Below are 17,554 nucleotides of genomic sequence, written 5' to 3' on the forward strand. Positions count from 1 at the left end.
CTGATAACAGCCTTCAGTGACATGACTGCAATATAATATAATTCTCCTATTGAAAAAAAACGTCAATTTTCATTATGTCTCTCATATCAATGTTCTGAGCCAAAAAAGCTAATTCCTCCATTTACACAGAAAGATCCATTACCCTTCTAGGTCATCATGGTTATGAAGAATGACTCTGGATCCTCTTTCATCTTTTACAAAAGGCCTGTCAAACTAGGCTTTAAAATCCATTAGTATTAAGCATTTTGACCCCATCTTGGGGAATTTACAACGTTTAATGAATTCAGGAAAATGAGTGTGGATTTAGGCCTACATGTAAATTACTAATCTTCAGAGCTGCAAGGTACAGAACACCTTTCTGTGAGTTGATTGTATATCAACCAAAAACAGCAGAATAACATTCAATTAATATGACACATTGTGCTGTTATTATAAAGGGGACTGCAAAAGAGTACCAAACATGGACGACTGACCTAGAAGGAAAAGATAGGACGAAGACAGCGCTTAACAGATCGGGGTTCAGGCTATAAGATCTCATGCCCTCGCTCTTTCTCTCACTTCTCTTTTTATCTGTCACTCTCTCTCTCTCTTTCTGAGCTGTCGTTACTCCCTGCTCTTTGATTTTACTGAAGCATGCGACAGAGCCAACTGCAAAGTGACAACTCAAACACCATACTCCATCACGTTCCCTGTCACTCCAACACTGCGTTAGACTCACCTCTTAGAAAGATTGTTCATGTCCCTCAGTCAAATCTCTAAGAGTGTCTTCATTTGCACTGTTGCTCCTTCTAATCTGGTTTCGAACCAATTTTAATGTAATCAATCAAGATGACTACGCTTTTTATGAAAGTTAGTACCATCTTGTGAATTAGAATTAAATACTTGGCAAAGTGATACTGAAACTAATTGGCAGTTAAAATTGCAAATGGTTATTGTTAACTTTAGACTTGCTTGCTTAATGCTCTGAACATTATTGGACAAAGTGCTTATGAGCGAGTTGGATTCGGGACAAAATGTGTTACTGCTGCACTTTTCCTGACACCCCTCACCCAGCGTATAATACTGTAAATGGTGTCCCTTTTGGGTGGCATTTTATTCGCATCGACCATCCAAATGTAGTCACAGACCGGATAAGATATACGATAAATCGAGAAGTTACAGAATTAAGAAGCATGAATTTTCTAAGCCGCTGGCACATGCTGTCACCTGGGTACCCCAACCCCCAGGCCAACAGGCTCTGACAACCCCTGACAGCAACTATGCCAGAAGCCCGACCCCGCCCCGCTTCTCCTTCACCAAATCCAGACAGCAGAATGTTCTGAAAAAACTGCAAAATCTGGAACCCTAATAAGTCAGATGGGCTTGACAACTCTGGACCCTCTCTTTCTAAATGATCGCCAAAATTGTTGCAACCCCTATTACAAGCCTTTACAAACCTCTCTTTCGTATCGTCTGAGATCCCCAAAGATTGGAAAGCTCCGCGGGTCATCTCCTCTTCAAAGGGGGAGACACTCTAGACCCAAACTGTTACAGACCTATATCCATCCTACCCTGCCATTTCTATAATCTTCGAAAGCCAAGTTAACAACAGACACCGACCATTCGAATCCCACCTACCTTCTCCACTATGCAATCTGGTGTTTCCGAGCTGGTCATGGGTGCACCTCAGCCACGCTCAAGGTCCTAAACGATATCATAACCACCATCGAAAAAGACAGTACTGTGCAGCCGTCTCATCGACCTGGCCAAGAGCTTTCAACTCTGTCAATCACCTGCATATCTTATCGGCAGACTCCAATAGCCTTGGTTCCTCAAATGACTGCCTCGCCTGGTTCACCAACTACTTCTCAGATAGAGTTCAGTGTGTCAAATCGGAGGGCTTGTTGTCCAGACCTCTGGCAGTCTATGGGGGTGCCACAGGGTTCAATTCTCAGGCCGACTCTTTTCTCTGTATATATCAATGATGTCGCTCTTGCTGCTGGTGATTCTCTGATCCACCTCTACGCAGACTACACCATTCTGTATACATCTGGCCCTTCTTTGGACACTGTGTTAACAAACCTCCAAACAAGCTTCAATGCCATACAACACTCCTTCCGTGGCCTCCAACTGCTAGTAAAACTAAATACATTCTCTTCAACCGATCGCTGCCTGCACCTGCCCGACCGACTAGCATCACTACTCTGGACAGTTCTGACTTAGAATATGTGGACAACTACATATACTAGGTGTCTGGTTAGACTGTAAACTCTCCTTCTAGACTCACATTAAGCATCTCCAATCCAAAATGATATCTAGAATCGGCTTCCTATTTCGCAACAAAGCCTCCTTCACTCATGGTGCCAAACATACCCTCGTAAAACTGACCATCCTACCGATCCTTGACTTCGGCGACGTCAGTTACAAAATAGCCTCCAACACTCCACTCAGCAAACTGGATGTAGTCTATCACAGTGCCATCCGTTTTGTCACCAAAGCCCCGTATACTACCCACCACTGCGACCTGTARGCTCTCGTTGGCTGGCCCTCGCTACATATTCGTCGCCAAACCCACTGGCTCCAGGTCATCTATAAGTCTTTGCTAGGTAAAGCCCCACCTTATCTCAGCTCACTGGTCACCATAGCAGCACCCACCCGTAGCACGCGCTCCAGCAGGTATATTTCACTGGTCACCCTCAAAGCCAACACTTACTTTGGCTGCCTTTCCTTCCAGTTCTCTGCTGCCAATGACTGGAACGAATTGCAAAAATCACTGTAGCTGGAGGCTTATATCTCCCTCTCTAACTTTAAGCATCAGCTGTCAGAGCAGCTTACCTGTACACAGCCAATATGTAAATAGCACACCCAACTACTGCATCCCCATGTTGTTATTTATCTTTTTGCTCTTTTGCACCCCAGTATCTCTACCTGCACATCATCATCTGCACATCTATCCCTCTAGTGTTCATGCTAAATTGTAATTATTTCGCCTCRATGGCCTATTTATTGCCTTACCTCCCTACTCTTCTACATATGCACACACTGTACATATATTTTTCTATTGTGTTATTGACTGTACGTTTGTTTATGTGTAACTCTGTGTTGTTGTTTTTGTCACACTGCTTTGCTTTATCTTGGCCAGGTCGCAGTTGTAAATGAGAACTTGTTCTCAACTGGCCTACCTGGTTAAATAAAGGTGAAATTATTATTATTTTAACTGGAATTAGCTCACTCCTCTAACAGACGCAGTCAGCTGTGCTCTCAATGGCAGACCTGGTTCATAGAGTATTTGATTTCATTCAAAACACTGAGTGTTTCCGTGAGCCTGCTTGAAGTATTACATGGGTGGTGTTGGCACTTTCGGGACTATTCCATTGGTTCCAATTTGCTAGGTAACCTGAAAAAGGTACAGGAAACGTATTAGAAAAATGCAAATACTATTAGAACCCAGGTCTAATCCATGGATCTCTAACAACCATGCCTCTCTGGTCCCGGGACAAACCATGCCTTTCTTTCACTGTCCGGAGAACTTGCTAGCAGCAGGAGCCATGCAACGCTGTCCCTCTCTCTCTACCTCTGCCACCCATGCCAAGATGCCAACCTATGCCAACCTGTCTTTCTCCTTCCAGCTACGAGACCTGGAGATGCTGAGCCAACGCTACGAGGATAGCTGCCCCGAGTCGTCGTTCCGAGATTCCCACACACTCTCACGCTCCCATTCCCAGGCAGTGGAGCCTCCAGATCTACCCATGCCCACGTGCTTCCGATCTCGTAGCCATAGTTACCTGCGGGCCATCCAGGCCGGATGCTCGCAGGATGACGACACTGCTTCTGTGGACTCGGATTCGCCGCCGCCAACCGCCACTACTGTTCGTACCTACAGCACCAGCACTGGTGAGTAGGCCTACCTTAGAGGCTGATCTTAGGTCAGTTTTTAACTTTTACCTGCTAATGGTTGAGGTTATCATTATAGAGAGGGTAAGCTTTCTACTGCCAGACTACTCGCCACCCTGAACACCAACCTGGTCTCAGAGCCTTTTGTATTATTCTGTACGTAAATCTGGAACACTCATTTATGATATGTTACGTTTCGTATGGTATGTGCTTCTACACCTGCATTGCTTGCTGTTTGGGGTTTTAGGCTGGGTTTCTGTACAGCACTTTGAGATATCAGCTGATGTAAGAAGGGCTATATAAATACATTTGATTTGATTTTATATGTATTAATTTGTGGACATCCATCACCCATTTTGTATTATACTGTGTGTTACGAATTACTATTCGTATTATATGTTACGAATTTGCAAAATGTATGACATGCTATGAATTCTAGCTAGGTGGATAATAGTTATCTGGCTAACGTTAGCTAGGCTAGGGGTTAAGGTTAAAGGGTTACGGTTAGGGTTTGTGTAAGGGTTAGCTAAAAGGGTTAAGGTTAGGGGAAGGGTTAGCTAATATCCTAAGTAGTTGCAAAGTACTGCAGCTAAAAAGTAGTAAGTAGTTGAATAGTTGCTAAAATGCTAACGTTGTCCATGATGAGATTCAAACTCACAACCTTTGGGTTGCTAAACGTTCGCGTTATACATCCACCCAAGTAACCATCTGTCTTATGTAACCATACCAAATGTAACATATCATACTAATTTGAGCATGCAKGATTTACATTTACTATGTTATGTCTAGTCTATGATATCAGGCTGTGAACAAATCCTGTTGTTATCCCATATCTGACAAGGTCATAGTCACCCTTGGCTATGGTCCAGGCTTGGCCACCTGTGAAGTTGGCGTCGGTGAAGGCTGAAGCCTGTCTCTCTCTCCCCCTCTCTCTCTCTCTACTAGACTATGAACCAGTCATAATACAGAGGATGAAAGACACACTCAGTTGGTTTGAATTGCCATCGTGAGTTTCCTTGCTATTTTGTATCCGTGAAATGATAGCCTACTTCCACGTCCAAAGCCTCCACATTACAGCGCTCTTGGCCGTAATCACCACGCCTCTTTTCCCACCGTTTCCTGGGAACTGGGCAATARAAAGAAGGCTTTACCAAAAGCTTGCTTCTATTTATCGTCCTTGACAGAAGCTGTTTTGGATCGGGTTGTTTCAAAGTAACAGCTCCTGCAATCCTGATTTTAGCCATTTCTAGGCTTCGTTTTCAGTTTTTATCATCTGATACGAGGGTAAGTGTTTTTTGCCAATAATGTTTACCTTCGGCTGTGACTTTTATGGAAATATAAATTCATCCAAARCGGTTCTCATTTTAAGTCCTGAACAGCTTTGCAAACTATAATGTTAGCGAGTATAATGCAAGGGATACTGTATGGATGGATACATTACTYTAACTGTATTTGATTTTGACAGTAAACCTACACGAGGACAGTTGACTTTCGTAAAATTAAGCCACAGTTTAGCCTATAGATGCGCAATATTCGGGAATCGAGATCAGAGCGCTCGCGGTGTAACGTTAAGTCAACCGAGGTCAAATTCCTTTTCTTTTATATTGGATATTCAGTGGATATTCATTCATCAGTAGCTAACTATTGAACAAAGAATGCCATGACTATGAAGATGGTATATTCTGAATCCGGGGTGGATGGAGAACAATCCACACTATATATATGTTTTGTGTGGATTGGTCTCCATCTTATTTTATATACACAGTATATGTATATATGTGTGTGTGTATATATATATATATATATGTGGATTGTTCTACATTTTATTATATATGTATCCATCCAAAAAATATGTACTGAACAAAAATATAGATGCAACAATTTCAAKGATTTTACTAATCTATSGATTTCACATYACTGGGCAGGGGCGCAGCCATAGGTGGYCCTGGGAGGGCATAGGCCCACCCACTTGGGCGCCAGGCCCAGCCAATCAGAATMAGTTTTTCCCCAAAAAAGGGCTTCATTASAGACAGAAATASTCCTTAGTTTCATCAGCTGTCCMGGTGGTTGGTCMCAGMCGATCCCGCAGGTGAAGATGTTGGATGTGGAGGTCCTGGGCTGGCGTGGTTACARATGGTCTACAGTTGTGAGGCCAGGTGGATGTACTGCCAAATTCTCTAAAACGATGTTGGAGGTGGCTTATGATAGAGAAATGAACATTAAATTCTCTGGCAACAGCTGTGGTTGACATTCCTGCACTCAGCATGCCAATTGCATGCTCCCCTCAACTTGAGACAACTGTGACATTGTGTTGTGTGATAAAACAGCACATTTTAGAGTGGCTTTTTATTGTCCCCAGCACAAGGCACACCTGTGTAATGATCATGTTTAACCAGCTTCTAGTCAGGTGGACGGAWTATCTTGAAATTATCACTAACAGGGATGTGAACAAATGTGTGCACAAAATTTGAGAGAAGCTTTTTGTGCATATTGAACATTTCTGGGAACTTTTATTTCAGCTCATGAAACATGGAAGCAACACTTCACATGTTGCYTTCATATTTTGGTTCAGTATACATCACAGAAGACTGAAATAACAAAACAATTTGACAAACACCAGAGGTGTTATTTAAGAAAAAATARGTTTATTAATTATCATATTAGAAAAATATTAACATTCCACCCATGAGGCCACTAGGTAATTTGACGGCAGGAAATGGCTACGGCCCTTTAAGGAATACTCCATTATGGTTAAGGTTAGCTAACATACAAAGTAGCCTATCCGTCCTTCCCGACCAACCTCCTTTCATTTGTGGCTTAAGTAACCATACCAAATGTAAGATTATTTGAGATACTCTTCAAAGAGTAGTGGAGGCTGCTGAGGGGATAACTGCTCATAATAATGGCCGGAAAGGAGCAAATGGAACGGCATTAAACACCTATAAACCATGTGTTTGATACCATTCCTCTGATTCAACGCCAGTCATTACCACGAGCCCGTTCTCCCCAATTAAGGTGCCATCAATCTCCTGTGTTGACGTTGGGTTTCAAGTGCTTTCCGAAGGGACTCTGCTGTACTAGCTTCAGGGGGATGCTGGTCCCACCATTGGGGTGCCAGGACAATGCAGAGTTTGGATTGGGTTGAGTGGGACCTGCCCTCCCGTAAGTGTGGGAGGGCCAGGAGGTGGCAGAACTCAGTGCTTGGGGTATAGTGTTTGAGCATAGCCTGAAGGTAGGAACGGGCAGTTCTTGCTGCTCCATAGGCAAGCGCTATGGTCTTGTAGTGTATGCGATCTTCAACTGGAAGCCAGTGGAATGTGCAGAGGAGCAGGGTGACATGGGAGAACTTGGGAATGTTAAAAACCAGGCATCAGCATTCTGTATAAGTTGCAGGGGTCTGATGGCACAAGCAGGGAGCCCAGCCAACAGCGAGTTGCAGTAGTCCAGACAGGAGATAAGTGCCTGGATTAGGACATGCGCTGCTTCCTGTGTGAGGTAGGGTCGTGCTCTACGGATATTGTAGAGCATCAACGAGTCACTGCTTTGATGTTTGCAGAGAACGGGAAGGTTTTGTCCAGGGTCACGCCAAGAATATTTGCTGGGTGAAACTGTGGAGTTGTCAACTGTGATGGAGGTTTTTGAGCAGGCAGGCCTTCCCCCGGAGGAAGTACAGCTCCGTCTTGGCGAGGTTGAGCCGACATCTGCCAGGCACGCAGAGATGTGTCGGGGGGGGGAGAAGAGTAGTTGAGTGTCATCCACATAGCAATGACAGGCGAGACCATGAGAGGATATGAAAGAGCCGAGAGACTGTATAGAGAGAAGAGGGCCTAAAACCAAGCCCTGGGTGACAGCAGTAGTGAGAATACATGGTGCAGAAAGCTCCTCCATGTCACCTTGTAGCAGCTGCCTGCCAGGTAGGACGCAATCCAAGAGTGTGCAGAGCCTGAGACGCCCAGCCCTGAGAGGGTGGAAAGGAGGATCTCATGGTTCATGGTGTCAAKGGCAGTGGCTAGATCTAGGAGGATGAGAACAGAYAAGAGKGGGTCAGCTTTTGCAGTGCGGAGAGCCTCTGACAGAGCAGTCTTGGTTGAGTGACCAGTCTTGAAGCCTGACTGGTTAGGGTCAAGATGGTTCTGAGAGATAACGAGAGAGTTGATCAGAAACAGCACGCTCAGGTGTTTTGTGAAGAAAGGAAAGAAGATACAGGTCTGTAGTTTGACATCAGATGGAGTCGGGGAGCGACTCGACATTTTTAAGTCAGAGGGGACGCAGCCAATGATCAGGGATTTTTATTTAAAGAGGCAAGTCAGTTAAGAACAAATTCTTATTTACACTGACAACCCACTGTTCCTAGGTTACCTGCCTTGCTACCTACCTTGTCAGCTCAGGGATTAGATCTAGCAACCCAAAGCGCTTACCACTAGGCTACCTGCCACCCCGGGATGAGTTGATMAGGGAAGTGAGAAGGTCTCCAGAGATGATCTTGAGAAAGGAGGGGATGGGGTTGAGCTGGCAGGTTGTTGGGTGGCCATACCTCGCAAGATTTCATCTGGAGAGAGCGAGAGAGCGATCAACACGTAGGCTAGTTCTGTGTGAGTGGGACCAGTGGTCTCAATAGGCTGAGTGAATGAGGAGCAGATGTCGTCAACCTTTTACAAAGTGGTTGACAAAATCGTCTGCAGAGAGTGAGGAGAAGGTGGAAAATAGTTTCCTAGGGTTAGAGGCCAAAGCTTGAACTTTAGAGTGATAGAAAGTGGCTTTAGCAGCTGATACAGGGGAAGAGGAGATAAAGAGGGAGTAAAGTATGATAGGTCCTCCAGAAGTTTAGTTCTCTATTTTTGCGCAGCTGCCCACAGCTCTGTTCTGTAAGCTCGTAATGAGTCACTCAGCCACAGACCAAGAGGGGATAGCCGAGTCGACCAGCAGGAAAGGGGACAGTGAGAGTCATAGGATGCGGAAAGGGAGGAGAGTAGGGTCGAAGAGGCAGGAGACAGAAAGATTTAGCAGAAGGGAGTGATGATAGGATAGAAGAGGAGAGAGCGAGAGAACGATTGACAGATCATGGTCATCTGGATAGGGGCTGGAGGAAAGGGAGACAGAAAAGGTTAACAAAGTAGTGATCAGAGACCTGGACGGGGTTTGCAGTGAGATTAGTAGGAAAACAGCCTCTAGTAAAGATGAGGCATATTGCCGGTCTTGTGAGTTGGAGGGYATTGGGAYAGGGTGAGGTATAGAAAACATAGAAAACAGTTGCCAAAGCTACAAAAGAGCATCTGAAAATAACTAGGTAAGATACTCAAGTGAGAGTGGTGCCTTCTCTCCTTCCTCGAACAACTTGACAGAACCGTCTTTGTTTTCGGTGATGGTCTTAGTTTTGCCGACGAGACCGCCACTGACGAATCCACCGCTAAGAAACCAGGGGAGACCGAAGTACTAACACTAATTGCTAATTGTCTAGCAGAGGTGAAGAGTACACCTCCCTGTACTAATTGCTGATAGCTTAGGAGAGGAGAAACAACTCCCCCTCCAATACAGCCACTGATTACCAAAACATGTCACAAATTGCCCTGCCCCTTGATCCTGGCTGATGTATCAACAATCATCTGCAAGTTATGAGCAGTCGYCAGTTCACACACCAAGTAGGCTACTGGGAAGACAGGCAACACTTCAAGTAGATGGCCCTAGCTAGCAAAAAGACAGTACTGGACAACAGATAGAGACAGAAATGATACTTATCACTCCGGGAGATATCAGGAGTCCTCTACTATGGAATGAAGCTACRCCTTACCTCCTAACTACTCTTGAGTGGCTTGTGAGCYTCATAGAGCAATTCATMAAATGTACGTGTTCGTGAGAGTCTCAGCTTTTCATAGATGGGTCATAATAGTTTTTTGTGAGACCCATTTGAACTTTATAGACGTTTTTTGTGAGAAGAATCGCTCCCGGACCTCTTCGGGATCTGCCCTTGTCTCACATACATCGCTCTAGCTCAGCCCCTGTTAATCACACAGACCAATGGTTGATATCAGTGGATGCAGAAGAAATAGACAAGTCCAATGGTACAACCAAAAGAAGTCAAAAATGTGCCGGTGTCACGTGGGACTGTAGGAGTTAAGCCACAGGGTAAGACTGAGTAAAACTGACAGTGGGAATTGTGTGCCATGAGACGTTTTTGTTTTGTTTAGTATCGTTGACGCCYTAGAGGACTATCAGCACAAAAGCAATAAACCACCTAAAGCGGTTTACAGCTCACTTTCTTTCACACGTTGAGGCAGCTCCTCCACCCAACAATACTGTTCTCCCCCCATCCATCCTTAGTTACAGATCTGATGCCTGAGGGCCATAACGACTGCTGCCCCCCCCCCGTCCTGTCCCGTCCCGTCCCCCCCTGGCCCGTCCCGTCCCCCAAATGCTTTTATTGCTTCTGGGCTTGTGTCGGTCTCCCTCCGGAACAGTGGGACACTATGGGATTATTTCATGGACCCACCCACCACTTTATCAATTATTAAGGACCCCCACACCACCAAGTATATCCTACTAGAGTGCTCTACGGCTGAAATTAGGAGTACTGTTATTATGAAAATGTTATAACCATTTGTGTGCCCATGGGAGGACAAGTGTGTCACGTTCTGACCTTAGAGAGCCTTTTTATGTCTCTATTTGGTTTGGTCAGGGTGTGATTTGGGGTGGGCATTCTATGTTCTTTATTTCTATGATTTGTGATTCTATGTTTTGGCCGGGTATGGTTCTCAATCAGGGACAGCTGTCTATTGTTGTCTCTGATTGGGAATCATACTTAGGCAGCCTGTTTTGCCACTTTAGCTTGTGGGATGTTGTTTTGGTTAGCTCTGGTGAGCCTTCAAGACGTTACGTTCGTTGTTCTTTTGTTGTTTTGTTTGGTGTTCGGTTTTTAATAAAGAAGCATGAACACGTACCACGCTGCACCTTGGTCCTCTTCTTCAGACGAGCGTTACAAAGTGCCCCCCACGATAGTAGTCTGGGTGCGGTTCTGTGTTAGCCATGGGATGAGTGGGAGAGTAAGTGAGGGCAAGCAATGTTTACATGAACCACTCTTCTGTACGGAAACTCCCCTGTTTTTTAGAATAGAACATAGGCTAGACATTGTTTAAAATCCTTAAAAGTCTATTGACACACCTGTGCGTCAATCTAAGTAACATTGTGACCCTAATCAAAATCTATCGATTTAAGCTAAAGATATCTCAATCGGCCGCATCCACCTATGTCGGCCTTCCGCATCTGCGGTGGAAGGTGGCTGAGCTACAGCGGTGTTTGTCAGACATCCTGAAAATCGGTCTTCTCGCGAAAACGTCTGTAGTTTCCAAACAGTTTGGCCTACAAATATGACCACTCTATGGAATGATGAAACTCTCATGAACACGATGATGTTCTCCGTTTTGCTCTACTGCACTCATCTGAAGGTAACCCATTCAAATTAATGGAAGTATGGAGTTTTATGGCAACAAAAACAAGGGAAAAATATACATATATTTGGTGAGCTTTCTTATATCTCCTAGATATAGGACAGACTCTTGACTGTCTATTTTGCCATTTATGAATGTGTTTCTARGGGCTATAGTAGTAAAGCCCAAATTCAATATTTTTTATCAAATAATAAAAAAAATACAAATGATTGATACCTAAAGGGGTCCTAAAATTCCAAATCAKATATATAAATGATACATGGTATGACCATCTTTAACAATTCCCAACGTTTTAAGAGCCGATGAGATTCGACCATACTTTCCTTGCTCTTAACTCCTTTTACTATTTAACATTCAAATACGCCTGCTGCTACCCCAGTCCTTGTTTTGAGGTTTTCTTCCAGCCTGTTGCTGGCTTTGCTCACCAAACCAATAATTTGAGTGACCATGCTCATCCGACCTCCAAACCAATTTCGTCCTATGTTAGGAACCTCTGTCTCAGTGTAGCATGTATACAATAGTGTGAAGTTATCCTGAACGTTTCAACGGAGTGACTCTGGGGTTGAGGAGTACCCTAATTGTTCGAGTGTCTTTTTGTGTTGGAAGCTTACTGTCCAGGCAGATGGCTGTATGGGGTGATATTTTGGGCAGTCAAGGAGAGTTGTAAGAGKAATGGGGGAACAGTTGAATTTGCCAGCATCTCATGGCTGGTATTAGATTAAACTACCCACACAGGTCAGCTGGTATGGCATTGGGCCACTTGGCAACCACTGGGAGAAAACTGTTGCTGAGAGAGCGGAGAAGGAGAGTAGTTAAGAATAAAATACACATATGACCAAATTGACATAGGTCCAGAGGGCCGCACTTGAAATTGGTTCTATTTCCTTGCCGTCATATTTACTTATATTTCCTTTTCCCTGACTTTCTAGCTTTCKTTTCGATGACTGTTAGCAAGCTGGACAGAGTAAAGAGACTATACATTTAAGTCTATTATCATTATCGTTATGATTTAGTTTTAGTCATTTCAATGTCAATTCTCCTGAAAAAAATCGAATAATAATAATTTTACTCAAACCACCTCACGGGACAGATTGAATGGGCTTAGATACAGTATATTGATTATAGGATAAAAAAAATGTTTACATTTCTATGTGGACTTTTCAACACAATTTCAACATATAAACAAACAGTTCTAATGATTGTGTTGAAATTATATTGATGTTACAGCCTGTTAGTCAGGTTAAGTCAATGTATTTAAGTTGAAGTTTTACCTTCATTTCAATGTTGACAACGTTGATTGAACTGAGATGAAAACAGTACTGGTTGATAACGTATTTTCCACATCACAATACATTGACAATTTACGTAGAATTTTTATATTATTCAATTTTTATTTTATTTAACTAGGCAAGTCAGGTAAGCACAAGTTCTTATTTACAATGACAGCCTACACCGGCCAAACCCGAACGACGCTGGGCCAATTGTGCGCTGCCTTATGGGACTCCCAATCACAGCTGGTTGTGATACAGCCTGGATTCAAACCAGGGTGTGTGTAGTGACACCTCAAGCACTGAGATACAGTGCCTTAGACCGCTGTGCCACTCGGGAGTTGAAACAGAGTTGATTCAACCAGTATGTGCCCAGTGGGATGGAATGACTTGTCATGACAACTATCCTGCTTAGTTTGCATCTGTCCATGATATGTTCTTTTTTTTACACTTCCAATAACTCATGGTGAACTAGAGTCCCGCAAGTTGATAGCTTGACCGTTAATACAGATGGCAGGAGAAGACCGGACCYTTGTCCCCACACGTTCCACTCGGAGTAAACATTTTGAACAAAGCTCTGTGTTTCCAGTGTTGTTTTTGTTTTAGTCCTTCTGGTTAAGTCAGAACAGCTACTCCTATTTAATAGGATTTCAGTTTGGTGGTGGCAGCCAACAACCCGTACAGCCTGAGCTTCATTCAATAAGTGCCATTAAGCAGGAACAGTATTTCGATGGACTGTTTGCAAAGCTTTAAACTGCTTTGCAGATGGCTTCTGAAAGCAAGKTTTGTCAGCATCAACATTATGTACGTAACTGGTGGAAAGATTAGTTGCGTCATCGCAGTCATCGCACATTGGGCTGTCTTATGTTGTGTGTGTGAGTGATTTATGCATAATAGCCTGAAATTGGGAGGGAAATGTACTCTGGAGACAGCTGCACTCTCGTCCCGTGTTGGTAGGAGATCACACATTTCACATTTAATTGGGTGTATCTCAAAAGTCTCAAGTGGCTTCCTCTCCTTGTCTCCTTTCCTTCTTTTTGACTGATCTGAAGACGCAGCGGAGGATGCCTTCCAGGGAACTGCTTTCGCCTGTCAATTTGTTTTTAATGTCCTGTGCAAATGACCTAAAGAAGACACCTAAAGGGAGCTACTTTAAACTATTGAGATGCACCCTTTTTTTCCTTCTCGAGACGTTTCCTCTCTTCTGTATCCATCTCTTTGTCACAGAGTTAGCCTGATGTAGGTGATAGGCAAACCCAAAACCCACAACCTCAATAACCATGTAAACCAACATGAATAATATCCGTGTAATTTGAGAAGAGGAGGTCATTTATGATTTTCCATCTGTTAGGGTTTTTTGTAAGAAAGCTGATTTTGGGGGGGGGGGGGGGGGGTTTCACACAAGGATAAATTCTGGGCAGACTGTTTGTAATTATGCAAGAATAATATGCCACTTGGAGCCCCATAGGGCAGGGCAAGTATCCAAAATGCTTCTCACACATGCACACAAACATACAGACTGGAATCTGGAGTGGAGCCAGCATGTCACATAGCTGCCATTGCGACGACAAGCCCCTTCAGCCCTGTCGACGTTATTAGAGGTGGCAGACAGGCAGTGGTCACTAGTCCCCCTTCAGCACTATCTTACCCTGGCATGGATGTCTGTCAGAAGCTCGGGGATACAGGTAAAGCATTAAACAGCAGGGAAACACATTGCCTAAATCACAAAAGTCTTATTCCTGGGTAGCTATGAGGGAATATTTTCTGATATAGGCCTAGTCTTACATAATTTATGTCATACAATCTTCCTTGCAAGCAGTTGCTGTACACAGTGCTAACCTTTTTAAATACATTTTCTAAAACGCCGGCAAAAATAGTAAACATTCCATAAGAGCATTTAATTCTATCCTATTACAGGGTAATTACATACATTATAATGTATTACCCAGATATTTACTCTGGTATAGGGTTTTTGCAATATTAAGTGTGACCCGCAGACCCACACATAACACAGGAATCAACAACTCACAGCGGTCGATATGGCAGTACATCTTTAACAGCATGTGTTGCTTTCCTGTCTCTCTTTAGAAAACGCTTTCCCTGGGGCCCGACCACGGTAGTTACTGATTATGTTATCGGTGGCATGTCAATGAGGAGATGGATGACAACATTGGAAATGTGTACTTATACTCGTCCTTACACAAGCTATTTGCTGTTGTTGTACAGTTCTAAAAGCTCTACTGTTGTGGGAAAGAATGTGACGGCACCATTTGAACTAGATATGCGAGGTGAGGCAACTTGTGGTGTATGAGGAGAGAGAGAAGCGACTGGGTACAGTGTTATTGTTGCTAATAGTGATGGATTGGTGAAAGCCAGAGCATTCCCAAAGAGCATCTGTCATTCAGGGCTCAACCMGTCATGCTGGTATGTTCGTTGTCAATGTGAAACCTATGTATTTTAAATGTTCTGTGTGTTGTTGTTGCATTCCAAGTGAAGGCCCCCTCTTGCTCTTGACCTTGTTATAGGGATTTATGTTTCATTTGTGCAAGACATTTTTTTTTGTTCTGGATACTCTTAGCGATGTTCCTTACATTTACAGTGAGAAGACTGTGAAAGTTTGCAGTTCTTTACACTAAGACGATTCAGGAATTGTCTGTGGTTTTGGAGTGACACAAGGGCGTACAGTTTCTCAGTGCTGCAGCCTCTAGTTTCACCTAGAGGCTAGCCTTCGTAGTTCCAGCTCAACCATTCTACTGTAACCTAGAGCTAGCCTTAGTAGTTCCAGCTCAACCATTCTACTGTAACCTAGAGCTAGCCTTTGTAGTTCCAGCTCAACCATTCTACTGTAACCTAGAGCTAGCCTTAGTAGTTCCAGCTCAACCATTCTACTGTAACCTAGAGCTAGCCTTAGTAGTTCCAGCTCAACCATTCTACTGTAACTAGAGCTAGCCTTAGTAGTTCCAGCTCAACCATTCTACTGTAACCTAGAGCTAGCCTAGTAGTTCCAGCTCAACCATTCTACTGTCACCAGAGCTAGCCTTAGTAGTTCCAGCCCAACCATCTACTGTAACCTAGAGCTAGCCTTAGTAGTTCCAGCTCAACCATTCTACTGTAACCTAGAGCTACCTTAGTAGTTCCAGCTCAACCATTCTACTGTAAAACTAGAGCTACCTTAGTAGTTCCAGCTCAACCATTCTACTGTAACCTAGAGCTAGCCTTAGTAGTTCCAGCTCAACCATTCTACTGTAACTAGAGCTAGCTTAGTAGTTCCAGCTCAACCATTCTACTGTAACCTAGAGCCAGCCTTACTAGTTCCAGCTCAACCATTCTACTGTCACCTAGAGCTAGCCTAGTAGTTCCAGCCCAACCATTCTACTGTAACCTAGAGCTAGCCTTAGTAGTTCCAGCTCAACCATTCTACTGTAACCTAGAGCTACCTTAGTAGTTCCAGCTCAACCATTCTACTGTACCTAGAGCTAGCCTTAGTAGTTCCAGCTCAACCATTCTACTGTAACCTAGAGCTAGCCTTAGTAGTTCCAGCTCAACCATTCTACTGTAACCTAGAGCTAGCCTTAGTAGTTCCAGCTCAACCATTCTACTGTAACCTAGAGCTAGCCTTACTAGTTCCAGCTCAACCATTCTACTGTAACCTAGAGCTAGCCTTAGTAGTTCCAGCTCAACCATTCTACTGAACCTAGAGCTACCCTTAGTAGTTCCAGCTCAACCATTCTACTGTAACCTAGAGCTAGCCTTAGTAGTTCCAGCTCAACCATTTACTGTAACCTAGAGCTAGCCTTAGTAGTTCCAGCTCAACCATTCTACTGTAACCTAGAGCTAGCCTTAGAGTTCCAGCTCAACCATTCTACTGTAACCTAGAGCTAGCCTTTAGTAGTTTCCAGCTCAACCATTCTACTGTAACCTAGAGCTAGCCTTAGTAGTTCCAGCTCAACCATTCTACTGTAACCTAGAGCTAGCCTGTACTTTGACGCAGCAACAAGAGGCAACGCAAACACTAGCTTGACGCTTTACAGCGAGACGCGAGTGAGTCCATGTGAGCGCATCATTAGGTGTAGTGTCACGATACCAGAATTTGGACTTCGATACCAGGTGTACTGTCAAGATACTCGATACCATCGCGGTACTTGATACCACAACGAGACCATGGCAACAAAAAAAAAGGCGTATTAGCCAAGGTCCAGAATGACACTTGATCCATACAGATCTTTTGAGATCAATATCATTACATTTGACATGTTTGATTTTTGAATGTTGTGCATTAATGAATCAATTATACAATCAAATAATAAATTTGACTTTTGTAACAATAAAAATAAAAAAGTATTTAACTACATAACCACATAATTGTACTTCATTTATTTCTCTAATAAATACATCTATTTATTTATCTTTATTTATAAATCTCTAGTCTATTGATAAACTGGGTAAATCAAGATGTAGCCTAGGTCTATTCACACAAAACAGTTGAATGCATATTCAATAGGAGTGTGCATGCATTTGGTTACTTATTTTATTGTACTGATCAACAACATTTGCATAGAAGAAGCAATCTCTTCTTTTATAAAAGTGTGTGCTGTTTCTTTAAGACCCATGACATAATTTACACACAGTCAGTTCAAGGATCTAGTGGACATGATCTCGATTGGGAGAGACATGAGACAGAMGACAAAAAGTGAATTAATAACGTTTTTGGTGACAATCAGCTTTCAAATCAGCAATATTTTACGTTATGGTTTGCATATTATCACAAACAAGGTACTAGGTTAGTGAATTGATGTTAGCTTTAGCAGTAAGCTAACAAGGAAAGTTAGCCTACTAAGATGGAAGCTACATGTATCTTCTTGCAATGTAAATTCTTCTAGCCTGTCATGGACATTTTGTTTTGCGAACAGTAATTAACAGTTTCAACTTTTCTACATGCCGTGTTGCATTATTCAAGTATGTTAACTTCAA

General features: G+C 43.3%; 1 protein-coding gene across 1 annotated transcript in view; it reads left to right on the forward strand.

The window, feature by feature from the left end:
- The window catches only part of LOC111962313 (disks large-associated protein 4-like), a 47,525-nt gene that overhangs the window by 11,416 nt on the left and 18,555 nt on the right, over nucleotides 1-17,554 (forward strand). Inside the window, exon 5 of the mRNA XM_070442506.1 lies at nucleotides 3,609-3,873. Coding sequence (XP_070298607.1) covers nucleotides 3,609-3,873 — 265 coding nt within the window. The remainder of the gene's footprint in view (nucleotides 1-3,608; nucleotides 3,874-17,554) is intronic.

This window comes from Salvelinus sp. IW2-2015, linkage group LG1 (genome assembly GCF_002910315.2).
Source record: "Salvelinus sp. IW2-2015 linkage group LG1, ASM291031v2, whole genome shotgun sequence".
NCBI classification, from domain to species: Eukaryota; Metazoa; Chordata; class Actinopteri; order Salmoniformes; family Salmonidae; genus Salvelinus; species Salvelinus sp. IW2-2015.